Source organism: Bombina bombina, chromosome 6 (assembly GCF_027579735.1).
Source record: "Bombina bombina isolate aBomBom1 chromosome 6, aBomBom1.pri, whole genome shotgun sequence".
In the NCBI taxonomy this organism is placed as follows: Eukaryota; Metazoa; Chordata; class Amphibia; order Anura; family Bombinatoridae; genus Bombina; species Bombina bombina.
This window is the reverse complement of record NC_069504.1, coordinates 1,124,101,899-1,124,122,515: the sequence shown is the minus strand read 5'-3', so window position 1 is coordinate 1,124,122,515 and position 20,617 is coordinate 1,124,101,899. Positions and strand designations below refer to the sequence as shown.

At 39.3% G+C, this 20,617-nt stretch overlaps 1 protein-coding gene across 1 annotated transcript in view; it reads left to right on the top strand.

Moving 5' to 3' along the window:
• LOC128664916 (inositol 1,4,5-trisphosphate receptor type 2) overlaps positions 1–20,617 on the top strand; it is a 693,905-nt gene that overhangs the window by 485,127 nt on the left and 188,161 nt on the right. The window contains exon 9 of the mRNA XM_053719708.1: positions 10,401–10,496. Within this exon, the coding sequence (XP_053575683.1) occupies positions 10,401–10,496 (96 nt within the window). The remainder of the gene's footprint in view (positions 1–10,400; positions 10,497–20,617) is intronic.

Sequence of the window (20,617 nt, the reverse complement as noted above, 5' to 3'; positions counted from 1 at the left end):
CCCAAAAAGCTTGAATTTTATTTAAATATAGCTGACCCTGTTTGGAAAGCAAAATATCATATAGTAACGATATAGAACATTTGCCTACAGATAATTTCCTTATAGATAGATTGATTGATTGATCTCGGACCGACACAGTAGCTCAATTTTCCAGCTTTTAGAATTAATAAAATGACGTATCTGAAAATATGCAAACAGATCATTCCTGGATATTTGGAACATGCGAATAAGGTTATTAAAGGATAGTAAATGTCCGATAGGAAAGAACAATTGATGAAGATATATCAACCCCTTTTGAGACCATGATTTAAAAACTGCTTGTTGATTTCCTGGTATACATTTTGGATTCCCACATATTGGAAGAAGGGAAGCATTTAAAATATATTCCCAGGTTGAAACAAATCTTTTGCCATGCAATTATAACATTCTTAAAGGTAATTAAATTTGTTAGAATACTAAGGAGATTCCCTATTGGACAATGCAAAATCGCCTTAAGAGAGAATGGTGATATCATTTCTGTTTCAAGTTCAATAGAGGTGAATTTACTTAGATTTGTTAGCCAGTCCATTGCGGTCCGGGCTAACGTTACAAAATTGTACAGTTTAATATCTGGAAACGCCAGCCCAGCATTCTCTTTTTTTTTAGTAAATTTTGCTATTGATATGCAGGCTTTTTGCTTTTTCCATAGAAATTGTGAGCATATTGAATAGAATTTAATTATTTGCTGTTTGAAAATAAAAAGTGGTAAATACTGTAACAAATACTGGAAATATAATTGTTTTGATCAAGGTGATTCTGGCTGACAGAGAAATGGGAAGATCCATCCAGTTTTTAAGATCTGAAAAAACCTGCAGAAAATTCATCTCATACCAGAATTTCGGATTTTTATGGAGTTGTATCCCCAAATATTTTATATAATCTGTTGTTTTAAAAGGATGATGTATATAGCTATCTGAATTCTTCATGATCCACATTAATTTGCTTTTTCCTAGGTTGATCCTATAACCTGAGATTGAGTTAAAGATAGTGAGCATATCTAATAATAAAGGTATAGATTTTTTTTTAATTTTCCATGAAAACTAGCAAGTCATCAGCATACAATAATATTTTAATCTTCTCAGTACCAAATTTCAGCCCTATCAACTCAGACAGAAGCCATATAGCGAAGGATTCTATAGATATATTGAACAATAGCGGAGAGAGGGGGCATCCTTGACGGGTTCCATGACCTAATAAAATTCTAGCTGAGGGGTTACCATTAATCAATAGATAGAAATAGGGATGTGTATATAATTTCTGAATAAAATCTGCAAAGCTACCGGTGAATCCAAACTGGAGTAATGAATCTAGCAGATGATTCCAAGAAATGGAATCAAAAGCTTTCTCTGCATCTAATGACAGCAGAGCCAGATCTGTGTCAAACAACTTCTTTTTATTGGATTTTTTAGGTAATTGTTGGGGTGATTGTATTCCAAAAATAATCCAAAATGACTTCTACCTTATGCAAGTTTAAAGACATATTCCTTCCCTGTATAAAGCCAGTTTGGTCAGGATGTATTATTTTATACAGAAATGTGTTTAACCTGTTCGCTAAGATAGACGTGAGAATTTTATAAACAGCGTTTAAAACAGAGATCGGCCTATAGGATGCTGGCTCTTCGACATCCTTGCCTTTTTTATGAATAAGAGTAATATTAGCTGCGGAGAAATAGCTTGATATTGGCATATTAGTAATATAATATGCATTAAAGAGTTTAGTGAGTGTATATTTAATATCTTCTACTAAGGTTTTATAAAACTCTGCCGGGAGCCAATCTGGGCCCGCCGCCTTATTCAGTTTGGATTCACGGATAGCCTCACAAATCTCATCTACTGAGAATGGTTTATTGATTAATTTAAGATCATTTTCTGTAACCTTGGGAGGTGAAATTTTGGACCAGAAGTTTATTCTATTAGATAGATCTTCATCAACTTTTTTTTTATACAAATTTTGATAACATTTAAAGAATGCCTCCCTAATATTTTCGTTATCAGTATATCTATGGCCCCCTTCCTTAATTGCTGCTATATAGTTTTTACTCTTCCTATTCTTAGTTATTTTTGCTAAATATTTAGCTGAGCAACCAATATACCCCTTATATCGATTATTAATTTTCTTATCTTCCTCTAAACACTTTTGCTTTAAAAATAACTTCCTTTCGGTTCTAGCGTAGCAGTATTTATCGCAGTTAAACTTAGAGTTTTCCAATCTATATCGTGATAATGCATTCCTGAGCTGATTCGATAGCTGTAGTTCCGTGGCTAGCCGTTTTCTATTCCAGTTACACATATATGCATTTATCTTTCCCCTCAGAACCGCTATCATAATACCCTCTATTATTGTGATGGAAATCTTTCCATTGACCGGACAACCAAGTATTAAATTTAGTATTCTCTAACATAAAATGTGGAAACGTAAAAAAAATTATTTGCGCAATTTTCAGCTTTTATCAATTTAAATTTGATGGAAATTATTGAATGATCCGAGACCAATATATCATACATTTTGGGTTCGGAATCTAATAAGATAAGCTTATAATCAATTGTGGAAAATGAACGATGGGTTTTTGACACACATGTATATTCATAACTATCTGGGTTTTTAATTATCCAGATATCATTAAGTTTTAGGGCCGTACAGAATATTTTAAAATACCGGGCAATTTTTTTCGTTCTTAACTTTCTCTTTAGTTGAGGATCTGTCTAACTTAGGACATAATGTCATGTTGAAATCGCCAGCAAAAATTAGTTTTTTACTAGCAGCTGAGTATAACTTACTTTTAATTGTGTCCCAAAATTGCGGAGAAAACACATTTGGCCATATATATTACCTATCATATATTGTGTGCCACCAATTATTAAGTGAACAAATATGTATCTACTATTCCACTTTTAAAACTTGATATTCCAATTTTTTGTGTATTAAAACTGCAACACCACAGCTCCTTTTAATTGAAGATGTGGCCAATACTTCCCCCACCCATCGAGTCCTTAACTTGCTTAATTCACTCTCCTTAAGATGCGTTTCCTGAATCATGGCAATGTCCGGGGCGTATATACCCATCTGTGCTATTATTTGCTTGCGTTTTATTGGGGAAGAAATTCCCCTCGACTTTCCATGACAGGATATTCAGCTGTGTACCCATTTAAAGATACTCTGAATACTTAAATAATGCATAGAGAGATAGAGCGACAAAACAAGAAAAAAGAAAACAAAACAAAAAATGAATTCCTAACATACCTCTACCGAACGAGTATCCTATGTTAACTGACCTTTGGTCACTCAGGTAACAAAAAAAGTATGAATTTTAATGACCCTATTTTCCATAAGGATGAACCTTGGTTCCTTAAATAAGATGATTTAAATAACGGACAGCAATTCCTGCGCTTTTTGGACATTGTTTAATATGTTAATTTTTCCCTTAACGCCCACCCATAGTTTAGCTGGCTATAACATTCTAACTTTACAGCCTTTTTCGGTAAATTGATAGGAATAGGGGGGCATATTTTTCCTTTTTATTCGAGTTTTGTTAGAGAAATCTTGAACATCAGTATTTTATGATTGTTTACAGTTAGTGTACCAAGTTCCTTATCGTGTTTAAACAGTTCTGTCTTTTCTTGATAATTCAAGACTCTTTCTAATTACACTGTGAGTCCACGGATCATCATAATTACTATTGGGATATTCACTCCTGGCCTGCAGGAGGAGGCAAAGAGCACCACAGCAAAGCTGTTAAATACCACTCCCCTTACCCACAACCACCAGTCATTCTCTTTGCTTGTAGTGCATGGAGTTGGTAAAGTTGTTTTTTCTGGGAAACGTAAAGGTCAGAAAGCTACGGCTACTTCTGTTTCTTGTTGGTTGAGGAGTGTTATTCACTTGGCATACAAGACTGCTGGTCAGCAGCCTCCTGAGAAAATCATGGCTCATTCTACGAGGGCTGTTTCTTCTACTTGAGCTTTCAATAATGGTGCTTCTGTGGATCAGATTTGCAAAGCTGCCACTTGGTCATCTTTACACACTTTTTCTAAATTTTATAAATTTGATACTTTTGCTTCGGCTGAGGCTGTTTTTGGGAGAAAGGTTCTTCAAACAGTGGTGCCTTCTGTTTAGGCTATCTGTCTTGTCCCTCCCTTATCATCTGTGTCCTCTACCTTTGGTATTGATTCCCAGTAGTAATTATGATGATCCGTGGACTCAGTGTCATTAGAAAGAAAATTACATTTATTCTTACCTGATAAATTAGTTTCATTCTTGACACAGTGAGTCTGCGGCCCCGCCCTGTATTTTCAGACAGTTTATTTTTTTCCGTAAACCTCAGGCACCTCTGCACCTTATATTTCTTTCCTTTCTCCTTTACCTTTGGTCGAATGACTGGGGGTTGTGGGTAAGGGGAGTGGTATTTAACAACTTTGCTGTGGTGCTCTTTGCCTCCTCCTGCAGGCCAGTAGTGAATATCCCAATAGTAATTATGATGATCCGTGGACTCACCGTGTCAAGAAAGAAACAAATTTATCAGGTAAGAATAAATTTCATTTTTCTGGAAGGCCTACAATACGAACGTTGCTACGTCGCGACCTATCCTCAAGGTCTTCGAGTCTAGTATTGATCGACTGAATATATCTTCCCTGTTTCTGAATTAAATTATTCTGGGTGCTAACCTGATCCTCCAATTCAGAAATTCTGCTCTCTGCTTCTGTCACCCTTATCACAAATTACCTAATTTCGTTGGATAGTATGGATACTTCAGAGGTGATAGAACCCAGCTCTTTCCTAATTGCCTCCAATTGGGGAGTGAAAAAAGCAGAGAGCTGAGACATAAGGTGGGAGGAATCAGTGATCTGAGACTGAATTTCAGAGAAAGACTCAAAGCTAAGATCAACACTTTTAGGTTTCCTATCCTTGACTTTAGGGGGCATTATAAATCCACTAAATAAAATAAATTAGTGGCTTAATTAGCCGTGAACACACAAAATAAAGGTGACAAAAAAAAGTGTAGTAGTGATTTAGTGCTTTAAGAGCCCTAGATAGATTTGCAAACCTAAGAGTTAGCCTTTATAGATAATAACCTTCCTGTCCTACTAATTACTTGGTTACTAGCCTTTTAAGGAGCGAAATCATCCAAAAGACCATAATATTTCCATGGGGTCCGCTACCTTCAAACTATTATAAGGAATATATATATATATATAATTTAAATAAATCTTAAGGTGACTTCCTTTACAATAGGGGGAGCTTTTAACAAATTAGCTCTTTACATAAAAAAAATATTGGGTATACGTTCCCCTCTATGCGGACCCTCTTATATTTACTTATTTAGCAGTAGTGACCCAGAGAAAGAAGGCTTCTGTTGACCCAAGACCCCAAAGCGATTTACATGGTTCTTCTTAACACAATATACAGATAGTCATATAATTAAATTAACGCACAGAGTTTCACATTTCCATATAACTCAAGTTGTCATATCTGTAGTTCTATAAAAACAGCAGTAACTATTCAGAATGGTAGACCAACATGCAACTTAGAATTTTTCAAGCAACAATTATTGCCATATATATGACTTTTGCAATTTTTAACTCTGCTCAACTTAATTCTTCACAGATTGCACCATAATGTGCACCATTTAGAGTTTAACCGAAGATTTACACAGATTTCTACAGACACTAAATATGTTAAACAACCAGGATTCAATTTTTTACTCCCAAGCTCTATTTGCACTATATTTCAGACTTTTAAGTCTGCTCACTACTGTTTCCTTATAGGATTACTACTCAACATATACCAAGATGTACCCAATACTTGAGATTTCTTAACAGACGCTGTATTTGCTTATAGGAGATAGAAATTCCAGATCTATGGGAGTGATCTGTAATAAATTGTTCCCAGTTAACCAGGGGGGTGGCTCTTTTAGGAGAATCCCCGCATTTATATCCTAGTTCCTTAGCCAAGATTCAGCTTATATTCCAAAGCTCTTTTTGCCTTGTAGTTTAAGCTTTTAAGTCTGCTCACTTCCACTTCCTTATAGGATTACTGCTCTACATATACCAAGATGTACCCATTAGTGAAATTTCCAGGCAAGGCTATGTGCATATATAGAAGACAGGTAATCCATCTACAATACAGGTGATAAATTGACCATATCAGATCCATAGAGGTGACTCTTTTAGCCGGGTATTCCCAAATATGTCATAGTCAATCAGCCAAGATTCAGCTAATACTCCAAAACAGCTCTGTTCCAGATTTTTAAGTCAGCACATAGACATTCCTTTATGCTGTTACTGCTCAGCACATACCAAGATGTACCCAGTACTGAGATTCCTAGCAGGTTCTGTGTATATAAATAGGTACAGATACTGCAGATACCATAAGAGTAATTAGTTATTTACAGTTAACGATGGAGGTAACACTTTTAGCAGGAGCCACACATATGTATCATAATATATCAACCAATATCCAGCTTTTACTCCAGCTACTCACTGCAGCTTTTTATGGGGTTAATACCCAAGATATACCAAGATGTACCCAATACTGAGGTTTCCGATAGGAGTTGTTTGTGTGTATATATATATATATATATATATATATATATATACAGAACAAAGTACTCCAGGTACGGTAAGGCGGCATTGAATTACTCTCAGCTTGATTTATGAGGAACAGGTTTCATCCATTATATTAGTAAACTTCTAACCAAACAAAAAATTATGATTCACCAAGGGGAGAGGGGGGGACTAGGCCTTAGGTACTGTATTCCTGAAACCGGAGGGACAGCATGTTACCTCTGTGAGGCCCCTGGGTCAGGTTTTAGAAAAGGCAAATGGCGGATTAAGGGACACCCTTTAATCACAGTAATAAGGCTTACATTCAAAGCAGTCTTCCACTCCTGTTCCCTAAGCCCATCATCGGGCTTGGTTTGGATAAGGGTTTGTCTGCAAATACTTTGAAAGGGGCAAATCTCTGCACTTTTTGTCTTATTTCATAGAAAGATTGCTAAGCTTCCTGATATTCACTGTTTTGTTCAGGCTTTGGTTCATATCAAACCTGTTATTAAGTCTATCAGGCCCATTTATCAAGCTCCGTACGGAGCTTGAAGGGCCGTGTTTCTGGCGAGTCTTCAGACTCGCCAGAAACACAAGTTATGAAGCACAAGTTATGAAGCAGCGGTCTAAAGAATCGTCTAAAGAATCGCCGGAAATACAACCCGATCGAATAAGATCGGGTTGATTGACACCCCCCTGCTGGCTGCCGATTGGCCGCGAGTCAGCAGGGGGCGGCGTTACACCAGCAGCTCTTGTGAGCTGCTGGTGCAATGTTAAATGCGGAGAGCGTATTGCTCTCCGCATTTAGCGAGGTCTTGCGGACCTGATCCGCAGTGTCGGATCAGGTTCGCAAGCCCTTTGATAAATGGGCCCCTAAATCTCCTCCTTGGAGTCTTTATTTGGTTTTAAGGATTTTGCAGGCTCCTCCTTTTAAACTTATGCATTCTGTGGATATTAAACTACTTTCTTGGAAAGTTTTATTTCTTTTGGCTATCTCTTCTGCTAAAAGAGTTTCTGAATTGTCGGCTCTCTCTTGTGAGTCTCCTTATCTAAATATTTCATCAAGATAAAGCGGTTTTACGGACTTTGTTTACATTTTTGCCTATAGTTGTGAACTCTAACAACATTAGTAGGGAAATTGTTGTTCCTTCTTTGTGTCCTAAGAATTCTCTTGAGAGATCTCTTCATTCTTTGGATATGGTAAGAGCTTTGAAATATTATGTTGAAGCTACTAAGGACTTCAGAAAGACTTCTAGTTTATTTGTTATTTTCTCTGTTTCCAGGATAGGTCAGAAAGCCTCTGCCATTTCTTTGGCATCTTGGTTAAAGCTTTTGATTCATCAGGCTTATTTGGAGGCAGGGCAGTCTCCGCCTCAGAGAATTACAGCTCATTCTACTAGATCAGTCTCCACTTCTTGGGCTTTTAAGAATGGAGCTTCAGTTGATCAGATTTCTTCAGAAGCAGCCTTTGGTAGACAAGTTCTTCAGGCAGCTGTCTCAGTTTGATTCCTTTTGCCTATGTGTTGAGTTTTTTTAAATGTAAGAAAACTTATTTCTTATTTGGATTTAATTTTTTTTTCAGCAGAAGTAGCTGTTGTTATTTTATCCCTCCCTCTGTAGTGACTCTGTGGATTTCTACATCTTGGGTATTGTATCCCATACATCACTAGCTCATGGACTCTTGCCACTTACATGAAAGAATACATAATTTATGTAAGAACTTACCTGATAAATTTATTTATTTCATAGTGGCAAGAGTCCATGAGACCCACCCTATTTTTTGGTGGTTATGATTTTTTTTTATTTGTATAAAAGCATATTATTTTTTCCAGTTCCTTTTTTTGTATGCTTTTTTACTCTTTTTTACACCTCACGAATTGGCTATATGTTAAAACTGAAGTATGTGTGTGGTGGGAGGTGTATTTTATAGGCATTTTGAGGTTTGGGAAACTTTGCCCCCTCCTGGTAGGAATGTACTATCTCATACGTTACTAGCTCATGGACTCTTGCCACTATGAAATTAATGAATTTATTAGGTAAGTTCTTACATAAATTATGTTTTCTATGTGTGTGCATATGCCTGTGTGTGTGTATTTGTGTGCGCTTATGTGTATATGTCTGTATGTGTGTATATGTCTGTGTACTTATCTTTGTGTGTATATGTCTGTGGTCTGTGTGTGTGCTGATGTTTGTGTGTGTATATGTCTGTGTGTGCTTATGTTTGTGTGTATGTATGTTTGTGCTTATGTTTGTATGTGTGCTTATGTTTGTATGTGTGCTTATGTTTGTATGTGTGCTGATGTTTGTGTGTGTGCTTATGTTTGTGTGTGTATGTATGTTTGTATGTGTGCTTATGTTTGTATGTTTGCTTATGTTTGTATGTGTGCTGATGTTTGTGTGTGTATATGTCTGTGTGTGCTTATGTTTGTCTGTATATGTATGTATGTTTGTGTGTATGTCTGTGTGTGCTTATGTTTGTCTGTATATGTATGTATGTTTGTGTGTATGTCTGTGTGTGCTTATGTTTGTCTGTATATGTATGTATGTTTGTGTGTATGTCTGTGTGTGCTTATGTTTGTATGTGTGCTTATGTTTGTATGTGTGCTTATGTTTGTCTGTATATGTATGTATGTTTGTGTGTATGTCTGTGTGTGCTTATGTTTGTATGTGTACTTATGTTTGTATGTGTGCTTATGTTTGTGTTTATATGTCTGTATGTGTGCGTATGTGTGTTTGTGTATGTCTGTGTTCTTATGTTTGTCTGTATATGTCTGTGTGCTTATGATTGTGTATATATGTATGTGTGTGCTTATGTTTGTGTGTGTGCTTATGTTTGTCTGTATATGTCTGTGTGTGCTTGTGTGTGTATTTGTGTATATGTCTGTGTGTAGATGTCTTGAAAAAGGCCTTGCAGGGGCCGAAACGCGTTGACAGTGGGTAAGCACATTTTTATTAATTCCATTTTAATTTGTTTGGTCTACACTATGTTGTTTTATTTTTTTATAGGACATTTCTACACTAAATTCTAAAGATACAGACTACTACTAGAATTACATTAGGAGGATTTTTGTTTTTATTTTTTCTTTCACCATATTTGAATTTATCACCACTTTTTCCACATTTTTTCCACCTGTTTCTTTGAGTTTTTGATTTTTTCATTTTTTTACACACACACACACACACACACACACACACACACATATATATATATATATATATATATATATATTCAAGGTGAATTTTTTTGATTTTTCTCATTTTTTCACTTCATCACATCAGCTTTATCATCATCAATTTTGGATTTAAACACTATATTTTACCGACTTTTTGATATAAAGTTTGGACATTTGGTTTTTGGACACCTCTACTTTGGCTGGACATTAATTGGATATTTATTGGATTTTATTTGATCTGGGAATTTCCATCTACACTGTACCACTGTTTATATCTATTATTGTTTTATTGTTTTTATACCATTGTATTGTAATTTGCTGTATTAAATTAACCTTTTAATCTACACCACGAACACCTTAATTTAAATTTATATTTAACTTATACATTTTAGTATCTTAAGGAGCTAAAATACATTTGTTTTGACTAGGGACTTATATATAACCCAGCCTCTCAGGCGCTTTATACATCATCCATTTCTTATCAGTCTATTTTGAGGCTAGCTAGGAAGCCTCGCGTATAAAGCTAGAGGGTATATTCCCGTGGTGCTTAATCTAACCTTTGCTATTGTCTCCTCAGCTTTGCCTTAAACCTCCCCTTGTATCTGGGAGATCTGAATAGTTTATTGAATTGTGGTGTTCTTGCTGTAGGTGGTGCACCATGATCCGTGCCGAGGAGGTGCCGGGCAGTGGAACAGCTTGTTTCGGTTCAAGCACTTGGCAACTGGAAATTACTTAGCAGCAGAGGTGAGTGCATCATTACTAGGGCTGGAAGTGAAATTGTGCAGGATTATAATGCAGAGTATGAATGAGGCGGGAGGTGAGTAAGGGGCATAGCAGTGAGTGAGGTGGCATCCCATGTAACACTCTTTATGTGGTGGGGTCACCTTTTGGTGAGTTGTCTGTGTTATACGAGTGAAGACTTTTAGGCAGTGTGTGTGTGTGTATGAGGGGTGTGTGTATGTATGTGGGGGTGTTTGGAGGGGAATATTTGTGTATGGGGTCTGTGTGTAGTGTGTGTGTATGGGGTGTGTGTGTTTGTGTATGGGGTGTGTGTGGTGTGTGTGTGTATGTATGGGGTGTGTATGTCTGGTGTGTGTGTGTGTGTGTGTGTGTATGGGGTGTGTATGTGTGGTGTGTGTGTGTGTGTATGTGTGGTGTGTGTGTGTGTATGGGGTGTGTATGTGTGGTGTGTGTGTGTATGGGGTGTGTATGTGTGGTGTGTGTGTGTGTGTGTGTGGGGTGTGTATGTGTGGTGTGTGTGTGTGTGGGGTGTGTATGTGTGGTGTGTGTGTGTATGGGGTGTGTATGTGTGGTGTGTGTTTGTGTGTGTATGGGGTGTGTATGTGTGGTGTGTGTGTATGGGGTGTGTATGTGTGGTGTGTGTGTATGGGGTGTGTATGTGTGGTGTGTGTGTATGGGGTGTGTATGTGTGGTGTGTGTGTGTATGGGGTGTGTATGTGTGGTGTGTGTGTGTATGGGGTGTGTATGTGTGGTGTGTGTGTATGGGGTGTGTATGTGTGGTGTGTGTGTATGGGGTGTGTATGTGTGGTGTGTGTGTGTGTGTGTGTGTATGGGGTGTGTATGTGTGGTGTGTGTGTATGGGGTGTGTATGTGTGGTGTGTGTGTGTATGGGGTGTGTATGTGTGGTGTGTGTTTGTGTGTGTATGGGGTGTGTATGTGTGGTGTGTATGTGTGGTGTGTGTGTATGGGGTGTGTATGTGTGGTGTGTGTGTGTATGTGTGGTGTGTATGGGGTGTTTGTGTGTGTGTGTGTGTATGGGGTGTGTATAGGGTGTGTGTGTGTATGGGGTGTGTATGGGGTGTGTGTGTGTATGGGGTGTGTGTGTGTGTATGGTGTGTGTGTGTGTGTGTGTGTATGGGGTGTGTGTGTGTGTGTGTGTGTGTATGGGGTGTGTATGGGGTGTGTGTGTGTGTGTGTGTATGGTGTGTGTGTGTGTGTGTGTGTATGGGGTGTGTATGGGGTGTGTGTGTGTATGGGGTGTGTGTGTATGGGGTGTGTGTGTATGTGTATGGGGTGTGTGTGTGTGTATGGGGTGTGTGTGTGTATGGGGTGTGTGTGTGTGTGTGTATGGGGTGTGTGTGTATGGTGTGTGTGTGTGTGTATGGGGCGTGTATATGTGGTGTGTGTGTGTGGGGTGTGTATGTGTGGTGTGTGTATGGGGTGTGTATATGTGGTGTGTGTGTATGGGGTGTGTGTGGTGTGTGTATATATGGGGTGTGTGTGTGTGTGGGGGGGGGGTGTGGGTGCCTTCTCATGTGGGTGTCGCCATACTGTGGGCATTTGTTTTCAGCTCTATACTTGTAGGGCTCCTGTTGGGAAAACTAAATGATTATGGTGTTATTGACCAGAGCTCATTCATCCTTAAACAAGCAGCTGATTGTGCAGCTCACTTGCCCGCACCATATTCTGCACACGTTTACGCTTGTTTTATGTAAGACGGAAGACTTTCCAAAGTCAGCCAAGCTTCGGTTTGTGCCCGGGCACGTTGGCAGCACATAGGCAGAGCTGGCTGAGAGCCACAAGAGGCTCAGTGTGACACAATCGATTTGCTTTCCGTTTGCACGCATAGGATGATACAGGATTTATATCTGGAAGCCGCACACAGTATCAGCCGTAATGTCTCTTCCTGCTATTAGTTTTTAGTGACCTAGATTCAAGGCACATAGTTCTATAGAATTAGCAAATAGACTTCTGGGGACCTTGATTTAAATAAACACTGACATTCATTTAAGCACCATACTGCAAAATAGCTGATATATTTAACATTAAGTGTGAGCTAGTGGGAGCTAGATAACCACATCTGGTGCACCAATGACAAGAGGCATATGTGTGTAGCCTCCACTGTAGTTCACTGCTGCCCCTGCGCCTACCTAGGTATGCTTTTTTTCAAAAGATGCTAAGAACAAGATACATTTTATAATAGAAGTATATTGAAAGGTTTGTGGGAGAGACTCCTTACTGCATTATGTTGTATTTATTAATATGACTTCCTGCACACAGTCATTACCTTTATACAAAATATACATTGTTTGTACAGTGAGAATTAGGGTCGGTGATCTAAATCTCGCAAGTTCAGATGTGTTTTTTTCTTCCCGACCCTTGCAGGGGCTGCCCAGGTGGAATAATTGTAAAAAAGGGGCAGTCCCTGCGAGTGGCGAGTTGTCTTCTATTGAAAGTAATGGCGCTCGCAGGAAAGGGAAACTTCACTGTGTAGAGCAAAGTGAGCGGCGGGGTGGGGTTTAGAGATGAAATCCTTCAGTCTATATAAATCACATTACGCTGCTTTCTGTTTATAGCATTTTACAATCTCCTCTATTTGTCGGACACGTGTGTTTTTCTATGAGGGTTATAAGTATTTTGAGAAAAGCTTGTAACCTTTTTAGTTTGCCAGAAAAAAACGTGAGATCTGTGGTGGGAAAATCTTTACCTAATTACGCTGGGATTAGAGAGATCATTTCATACCCGTCCATGTTCAGCCCATTTGACTGAAAACGAAAATAACGCTTTGTATTTTGTACTTATAGGTAGGAATTTCCAAGTGATTTTTGCACATCCAGTGTACTGAAATTACGAGCTACACAGTGCATATTTAATTCTTGTGCAATTTAGATACAAGTTTACATTTTTGATAAAATACGATTGTTATGATTTTTCATGCACCTTAACAATATATTTTTTCCTGCATATTTTTGTGTGAATCGTTCAATTATTAGTTTTGTATGATTTTTAAAATACAAATTTAATTATGCACTTTAGTAATGTGTTCATCTCCTTCCCATACAAAAATGCAGCAATGGCTTTAGATAATTCCACCAGGGAAATAGAAGTACTAGTGAGCATTCTTATAGAATCTCACAAGCCCAGAGACCTTTAGCTCATTGGGCCCTTAGTGAGCAAGGAGCATAGTCTTCACTTCTTTAGACATGTCCTGTGCTACAGCATACAATGTAACTTTACCAGACTTCTGTCCAATTTACTTGCAATAAAAATATTCATTTTGAACCTGCTTTTCAATAATCATAGTATGGGAATTTGACATCATTACTAATCTGCACACACAACTGCTGCTGCCTTCCCATCTGTAATCGGATTGTGGTTTGTAGCTTTTCTGGAAGACTTCTTTGTATTTACTTATAATTAGGTTACATGTAACATTTATACTTTGTAGCTGATTTTACACACACTGAATTCCTTTACATATGTTTATTTAGTCTGTCATGGGAACAAAGGAAAATAATGACGGTAAATCCTGAGACTTGTCAAAACAACCTTCCGTCAGGTACTTAGTGCAGTTAAACAACAGAACAGGCAGGTAAACAGCACAGCCGTGTGTGACTTTAAGTCACCGTGACTACATGCCATATCTTTAGTGAGAGGTTTGGTGCCAGAGTATGTGACCCTGTAGGAGCTGCAAGGACGCAGAAGCACTGAGCTAAATACTGTGCAGACCCAGGCGTTCCTGTGGGCAGTTATAAGCAGGGCTCTCTCATAGAAATACTGTAGTAGGGAGATCAGTCACTTACAGCACTTTCCATGTATTTTTATGATAAAATTTACTTTGTTCTCTTTGTTATACATCATACCTAGAGTCCAATGTTAGACTGGAAACAGGGCAATAACCTCCGTGGTAATGGTGCACCGTGGATAAGCTGGCGACCTCCAGCTCACTCATACAGCAATACTTAAGTTACCACAGCACCAAATGTCTTCATAAATGTCTTTTATAAGCCATACATTTAAATTAAAATCATACTTCACTTGTGAATCCACATTTGTGGTTTATATAATAAAATGCCCATGTTCTAAAATCTATATTGGGGAAACCATCCAAAAGATGAGAGATAGATTAAATCATCAACACAAATCCAATATTAGAAAGAAGGATGAAAAAGCTTCTTTCATTTTGTAGAGTTTGGTCATCAAATTAATCAGCCTAGATGGCAAATTATTGATCAGTTTGATATACCTAGAGGAGGAGGAAGTAGAGAACGTCTTCTAAAACAGAGAGAGGCGTTTTGGATCCATAAATTGGATACCATGTACCCCAAAGGATTAAATAGGGAATTAGATTTTTCAGTCTTCCTCAAAGTATATTGATTCTATCCTTTAATATGTAAATGTCCTTGTTGTTAATTAATCTATGGATAATATATGGATAATGTTTTTTAAAAAAAAGTATGAAAACTTTAAGACAAATGCATTCCAAAATATGTACATATGCACTTAGCACTTTTAGTGTCTTTTTAAATGTGTAATGTTTTTTATGAACAATAGATGGCAGTATATTGGATGTTAGCTAGCATCGATGCATGAAAGTGTTAAAGATCTGAAAGGTGTTTGATTGGCTGGTCCTGCCTTTACATAAGACACTGGTGTATAGCTCTGTATGCATGATTAAGGGACTGTGATCCCAAAACGTAGCATGCGTGTGCTCCTGTTATGCTTCAATAAAAGACCTTTATGAAGACATTTGGTGCTGTGGAAACTTTTGTATTGATAAATTATACCTAGGTAGGCTCGGGAGCATCAATGTATAACTGGGAGCGTCCTACCTATTTGGGGCTGCACATATATGCTTCTTGTCATTGGCTCATCCAATGGGGCATATTTATCAAGCTCCGTATGGAGCTTGATGCCCCGTGTTTCTGCAGACTCGCCAGAAACAGCAGTTATGAAGCAGCGGTCACAAAGACCTCTGCTCCATAACCTGTCCGCCTGCTCTGAGCAGGCGGACAGACGTCGCCGGAAATCAACCCGATCGAGTACGGTCGGGTTGATTGACACCCCCCTGCTGGCGGCCCATTGGCTGCGTGTCTGCAGGGGGCGGCGTTGCACCAGCAGCTCTTGTGAGCTGCTGGTGCAATGCTGAATACGGCGAGCGTATTGCTCGCCGTATTCAGCGAGGTCTGTCGGACATGATCCGCACTGTCAGATCAGGTCCGACAGACCTTGATAAATTGGGGCCAATGTGTTCAGCTAGCTTCCATGTATGCTCTAGCGCTGACTTTAACTATGTGTTAATCCGTATGCAGGTGTTAAATACCCTGTACATAATAGTGCATTTTCATTTTGCACTTTTATGAGTCTTTAATTCCCCCCCCCCCCCCCCCCCTCACTCAGCTTGTGTGGTTTGTGTCTAAACTGTGAAGGTATTTTATAGGACTTGAAAAGGAGTGTGTGCCCACCAGGCTGCGTGTCTACTGCACACTCTAGTGCTAGGCATTCTCCTCTTCCATTTTTCCTTCCATAAGGCAGGGAGAGTCCACAACTTCATTCCTTACTGTTGGGAAATACAACACCTGGCCACCAGTAGGAGGCAAAGACACCCCAGCCAAAGGCTTAAATATCCCTCTCCCACTTCCCCTATCCCCCCAGCAATTCTTTGCCTTTTATCACTATAGGTGGTGGCAGGGAAGTGTCAGAAGATTTGGATAGTCCTGTAATGGGTATGTTCCCTTTGAGAAAGGACTGGAGTTTTAAGTAATCATGTCAACCTCTCAGTGAGAGTATTGATGAAAGTTAGAGTCTGGAGATGCTGGGAAAGTTTTTTTGCGAACCCATCCAGACTGTCGCGTAACAGCTCCTGGGCAATCAGTGCTGACGAGTTTCACTGCTTGCTGTTACACATTTAAGTCCATGTCAGGCTTCGCTGCAAGATTGTCACACTTGAGAGGCTGTGCCTGTTCCACAGCTTGGATCCTGGAGACAAGATCGTTTATTTATACATTGCTATACATGGTTGCAGTGTGGCTCCTTTATGCCTCAATAGGATCAAGGTTTAATATCTCCTTCAGGGAGATTATTTGAATAGCAAGGGGTTATTTATAACTGCTTTATTGTGAGAGTTTTTTGGACTTATAGACTGTGTGATTTTGGCTTGGAACAAACAGGTTTCACTTTCATTTTAGTGTGCTGCACAGCTCATAATAGCTTGGCGCCATTTTCATAGCAGGGGAAGTCCTGTCCTACGCACCACGTGACTGGGTGCGGTCATTTAGTTCTTCCTACGATCTTGCTGTAAACATTGCTCCTAGGAGAGCGTTTTCTCTGTTAGTTGTCTGGGTCTAGGAGGTGGTGAGTGCCCCAGCAATTGGGATTATAAAGGTGCTGTTGTTTTTTTTAATAAAGTGTTTACTTTTTGTCTGTCCTTCCGTGGATATATCTTAGCTATTGAGGACTCTGATACTACATTAGAAGGTTCCGCTCCTTCTGTACTGATTAACAATTCCTTTTTATATTGTGTGGAGGCCGTGGTTTGCCCACATACTCAATTTTTTCCATTTGCCTGCTAATACTTATAGCGCTATTAGCCCCTCTGAGCCATCTACCTCTCAGGAATCTGGATCCCGAGAGATTACTACCCTTTCTACTCCGCTCCACATGCAGTTCCCCGCAGCGCAACTAATCCTCCATCTGGAGAGGGCTTTTTTTCCTGCAGACTTTACCACGCAGTTACAATCGGCGGTGTCTGCGGCCCTGAGTGCCTTACCTCTCTCTAACAAATGCAAGAGAAAGGTTAAACATAGTTCTCCTGACTTAGTCTTCTAAATATTTGTCAGATTTTGCTAATATGTCCCAGCTATCCGAGGATGAGTTAACCTCTGTAGCTTCAGAGGGTGAACTTTCTGAGTGTGAGTCTTCAGTATCTAAATCTCCTTCAGTGGAGGAACCTTCCTTTAGATTTAAAATTGAGAATCTGAGTTTTTTTATTAAAGGAGGTTCTGTCTACACTAGAGGTTCCAGAGGCTACACTTCCTGAGGAACCTAAGATCCCTAAATTAGATGGGGTTTATGAAGACCGGAAGATCCCTCTGACTTTTCCTATGCCAGTTAAGATGGCGAACATTATTAATAACAAATGGGAAAGAATAGGAACTTAATTTTCCCCCTCGTCTACTTTTTTAAAAATATTCCCGTTCCCTGACTTTCAATTAGACTTATGGGCTGGCTGGGGTCTTTGGCTGGGGTGTCTTTGCCTTCTCCTGGTGGCCAGGTGTTGTATTAACAGTAAGGAATGAAGTCGTGGGCTCTCCCTGCCAGGAAGGAAAGGAATTTATCTGGTAATCATAAATGATGTTTTTCCTTTTGTAACACAGAGAGAGCCCACCCATGCAGCTGCCATAGAGATTGCTCTTTTATATGACTCCTCTTTTCTCTGTATTGGAGGACCTAGTGTTAATGTTTATAGAAATATTTAGTATGTTAAGGGGGCATAAATGGCATTAGTATCCCAGGGTCCCATATACTAAAATTAGCTTTTTTTTAGCACACAGATTGACAGCTCCTGTAGCCCCCGTGTATTGCGCTGTTAGCCAGTATAGTCTCATGCTTGAGCTTGATTGACAGGTTAGTGTACCTTCAACCAATCAGCACCTTTTTAAGGTCTAAGAATATCTATTGGCGCATGCATGAGAAGCCGATCGCTGAGTACTGTTGTTGATTTCTATGCCACTTTGATCTTCATGTGAACAGACTGAGCACCTCTGGTTTACAATAACACAAGTGGTCTGGAACATAATAACAACTTGTGTTTAGTAATTAGTTCCTTGCGGAAGTTTTATTTAATGTGTGAAGTTTTACTGTTCTAATGATTTTGTTGGTTTCTAAATGAAACACACAACTTGCGGAAACTGAGCTGCTCATATTCCCCCAGACTCTCCGCATGGCATCTCCTAAGGCTACTCTCCTAAACCCGGCTCCTGGAGCTCTTTGTGACATTGTAGAATGGTCCCGGTACTCCCAGTGACTGCATCCAACTTCCACTTTATTTCTACAGAATATTTTTTTATTTGGAAAAACTGAGCTTGTTTTAAAAACAAACAAACGCACTAGCTGAATCAGAAACAACGCGTTTTACGTCACAGGTGTGGAAAGCTATTTTTTACAATAGTATTACACAATGAGCAGATAAAAAGGGCCCATAGGTTTTTTTCTGTTTTTCCTCCTGTGCCTGCAGATATCTTAAAAAACTTTCTTATTTTTAACCCTTTACAAGTAGTGGTTGGTGAAACTCTGCATTTTCATACTGGTGCTGCCATCTTGGAGCTCACATATTCTCACACCCTGTTGCAGAGGTGATGAACATGCATAGGTCAGGGATGTTAGCAGATTTTCTGCAGCTGCATCATGCACTTCAGATTCACACAATATAGAGTGGGAGGTTTATATATTTGTTTATACATAGATTAAAAGTTACATAACCTATCAAAAAAGGCTTCATGATTAATATAGAGCAAGGCAGCCGTTGCACAAATGTATCACGCACGCTGACCTGAAGCGCACAAATGTATCGTGCACACTGACCTGACGCGCATAAATGTATCGTGCACACTGACCAAGCGCACAAATGTATCGTGCACACTGACCAAGCGCACAAATGTATCGTGCACGCTGACCTGACGTGCATAAATGTATCGTGCACACTGACCAAGTGCACAAATGTATCGTGCACACTCACCTGAAGTGCACAAATGTATCGCACAGACTGACCTGAAGTGCACAAATGTATCGCGCACACTGACCAAGCGCATAAATGTATCGCGCACACTGACCAAGCGTATAAATATATCGTGCACACTGACCTGAAGCGCACAAATGTATCGTGCACACTGACCTAAAGCGCACAAATGTATCGTGCACACTGACCTGAAGCGCACAAATGTATCGTGCACACTGACCTGAAGCGCACAAATGTATCGTGCACACTGACCTGAAGCGCACAAATGTGTCGTGCACACTGACCTGAAGCGCACAAATGTATCGTGCACACTGACCTGAAGCGCACAAATGTATCGTGCACACTGACCTGAAGCGCACAAATGTGTCGCACACACTGACCTGAAGTGCACAAATGTATCGTGCACACTGACCTGAAGGGCACAGTACAGCTAATGTCGCTGGTCATGTGTAACGCTTCTGTCACAGGGTGTGAGAATACCGAAGGGCAAAACCAGTATAAAGATGTAAAGTGTCACCAACAGCCAGAAGAGAGCAGCAGGGACAGGATGAAAGTCAATAGCACTGTGAATACAACCCTTTTATATTATAGTTGTGACCAGCAGTTTTATGTCCCTTTAATTCTCTCATTCTTATAGTCACTTACAGTATTTGTTCTTGTTACCTCTAATATATGAACTCCTGCAGCTGTTTATTTATAAGCAAACATTCCCTTTAATCTATAAATGGCACAATGCTCAGTTTCTGCGGTGTTATAGCACCTCCTGGTGGCAGATTTAGAATTAGCAGTGGATACAAACTGATGATAATGCCCAGTGTTCGGGTCTTCCCTTGTATTGACAGCAGCGTGTCCTTGTTCCCAGTATAAAGACGTGTGAGTGGGATCCTGATAAAATCATGTGAGTGTTTTACTATTGATTCCTTTTATATAACCATGAGCAGGATGCAGCTGTCTGAACACAGTAAAGATAGTGCTTCATATAACTTATTGTTAAAGGGATATTAAACACAATTTTTCTTTCATAATTCAACTTTCTAATTTACTCTCATTACTCCTACATTTAGCCACCAATCCGCAAGCGCAACCCAGGGTTCTGAACCAAAAATAGGCCTGGCTCCTAAGCTTACATTCCTGCTTTTCAAATACAGATAGCAAGAAAATGAAAAATTGATTATAGGAGTAAATTAGAAAGTTGCTTAAAATTGCCTTGCTATCTGAATCACGAAAATTGTGTTTAGTATCCCTTTAATGTTAAAAGGAAGTTAGTAATTTTTACATAGGCACACCTGAACCCCTTTGCTACTGGGAATATCAGAGAAACACTTGCCTAAAGTTCCGTAGAATTGTTAGCATTTTTGCTATCGCTCCGTTTAAACAGAAATAGAGC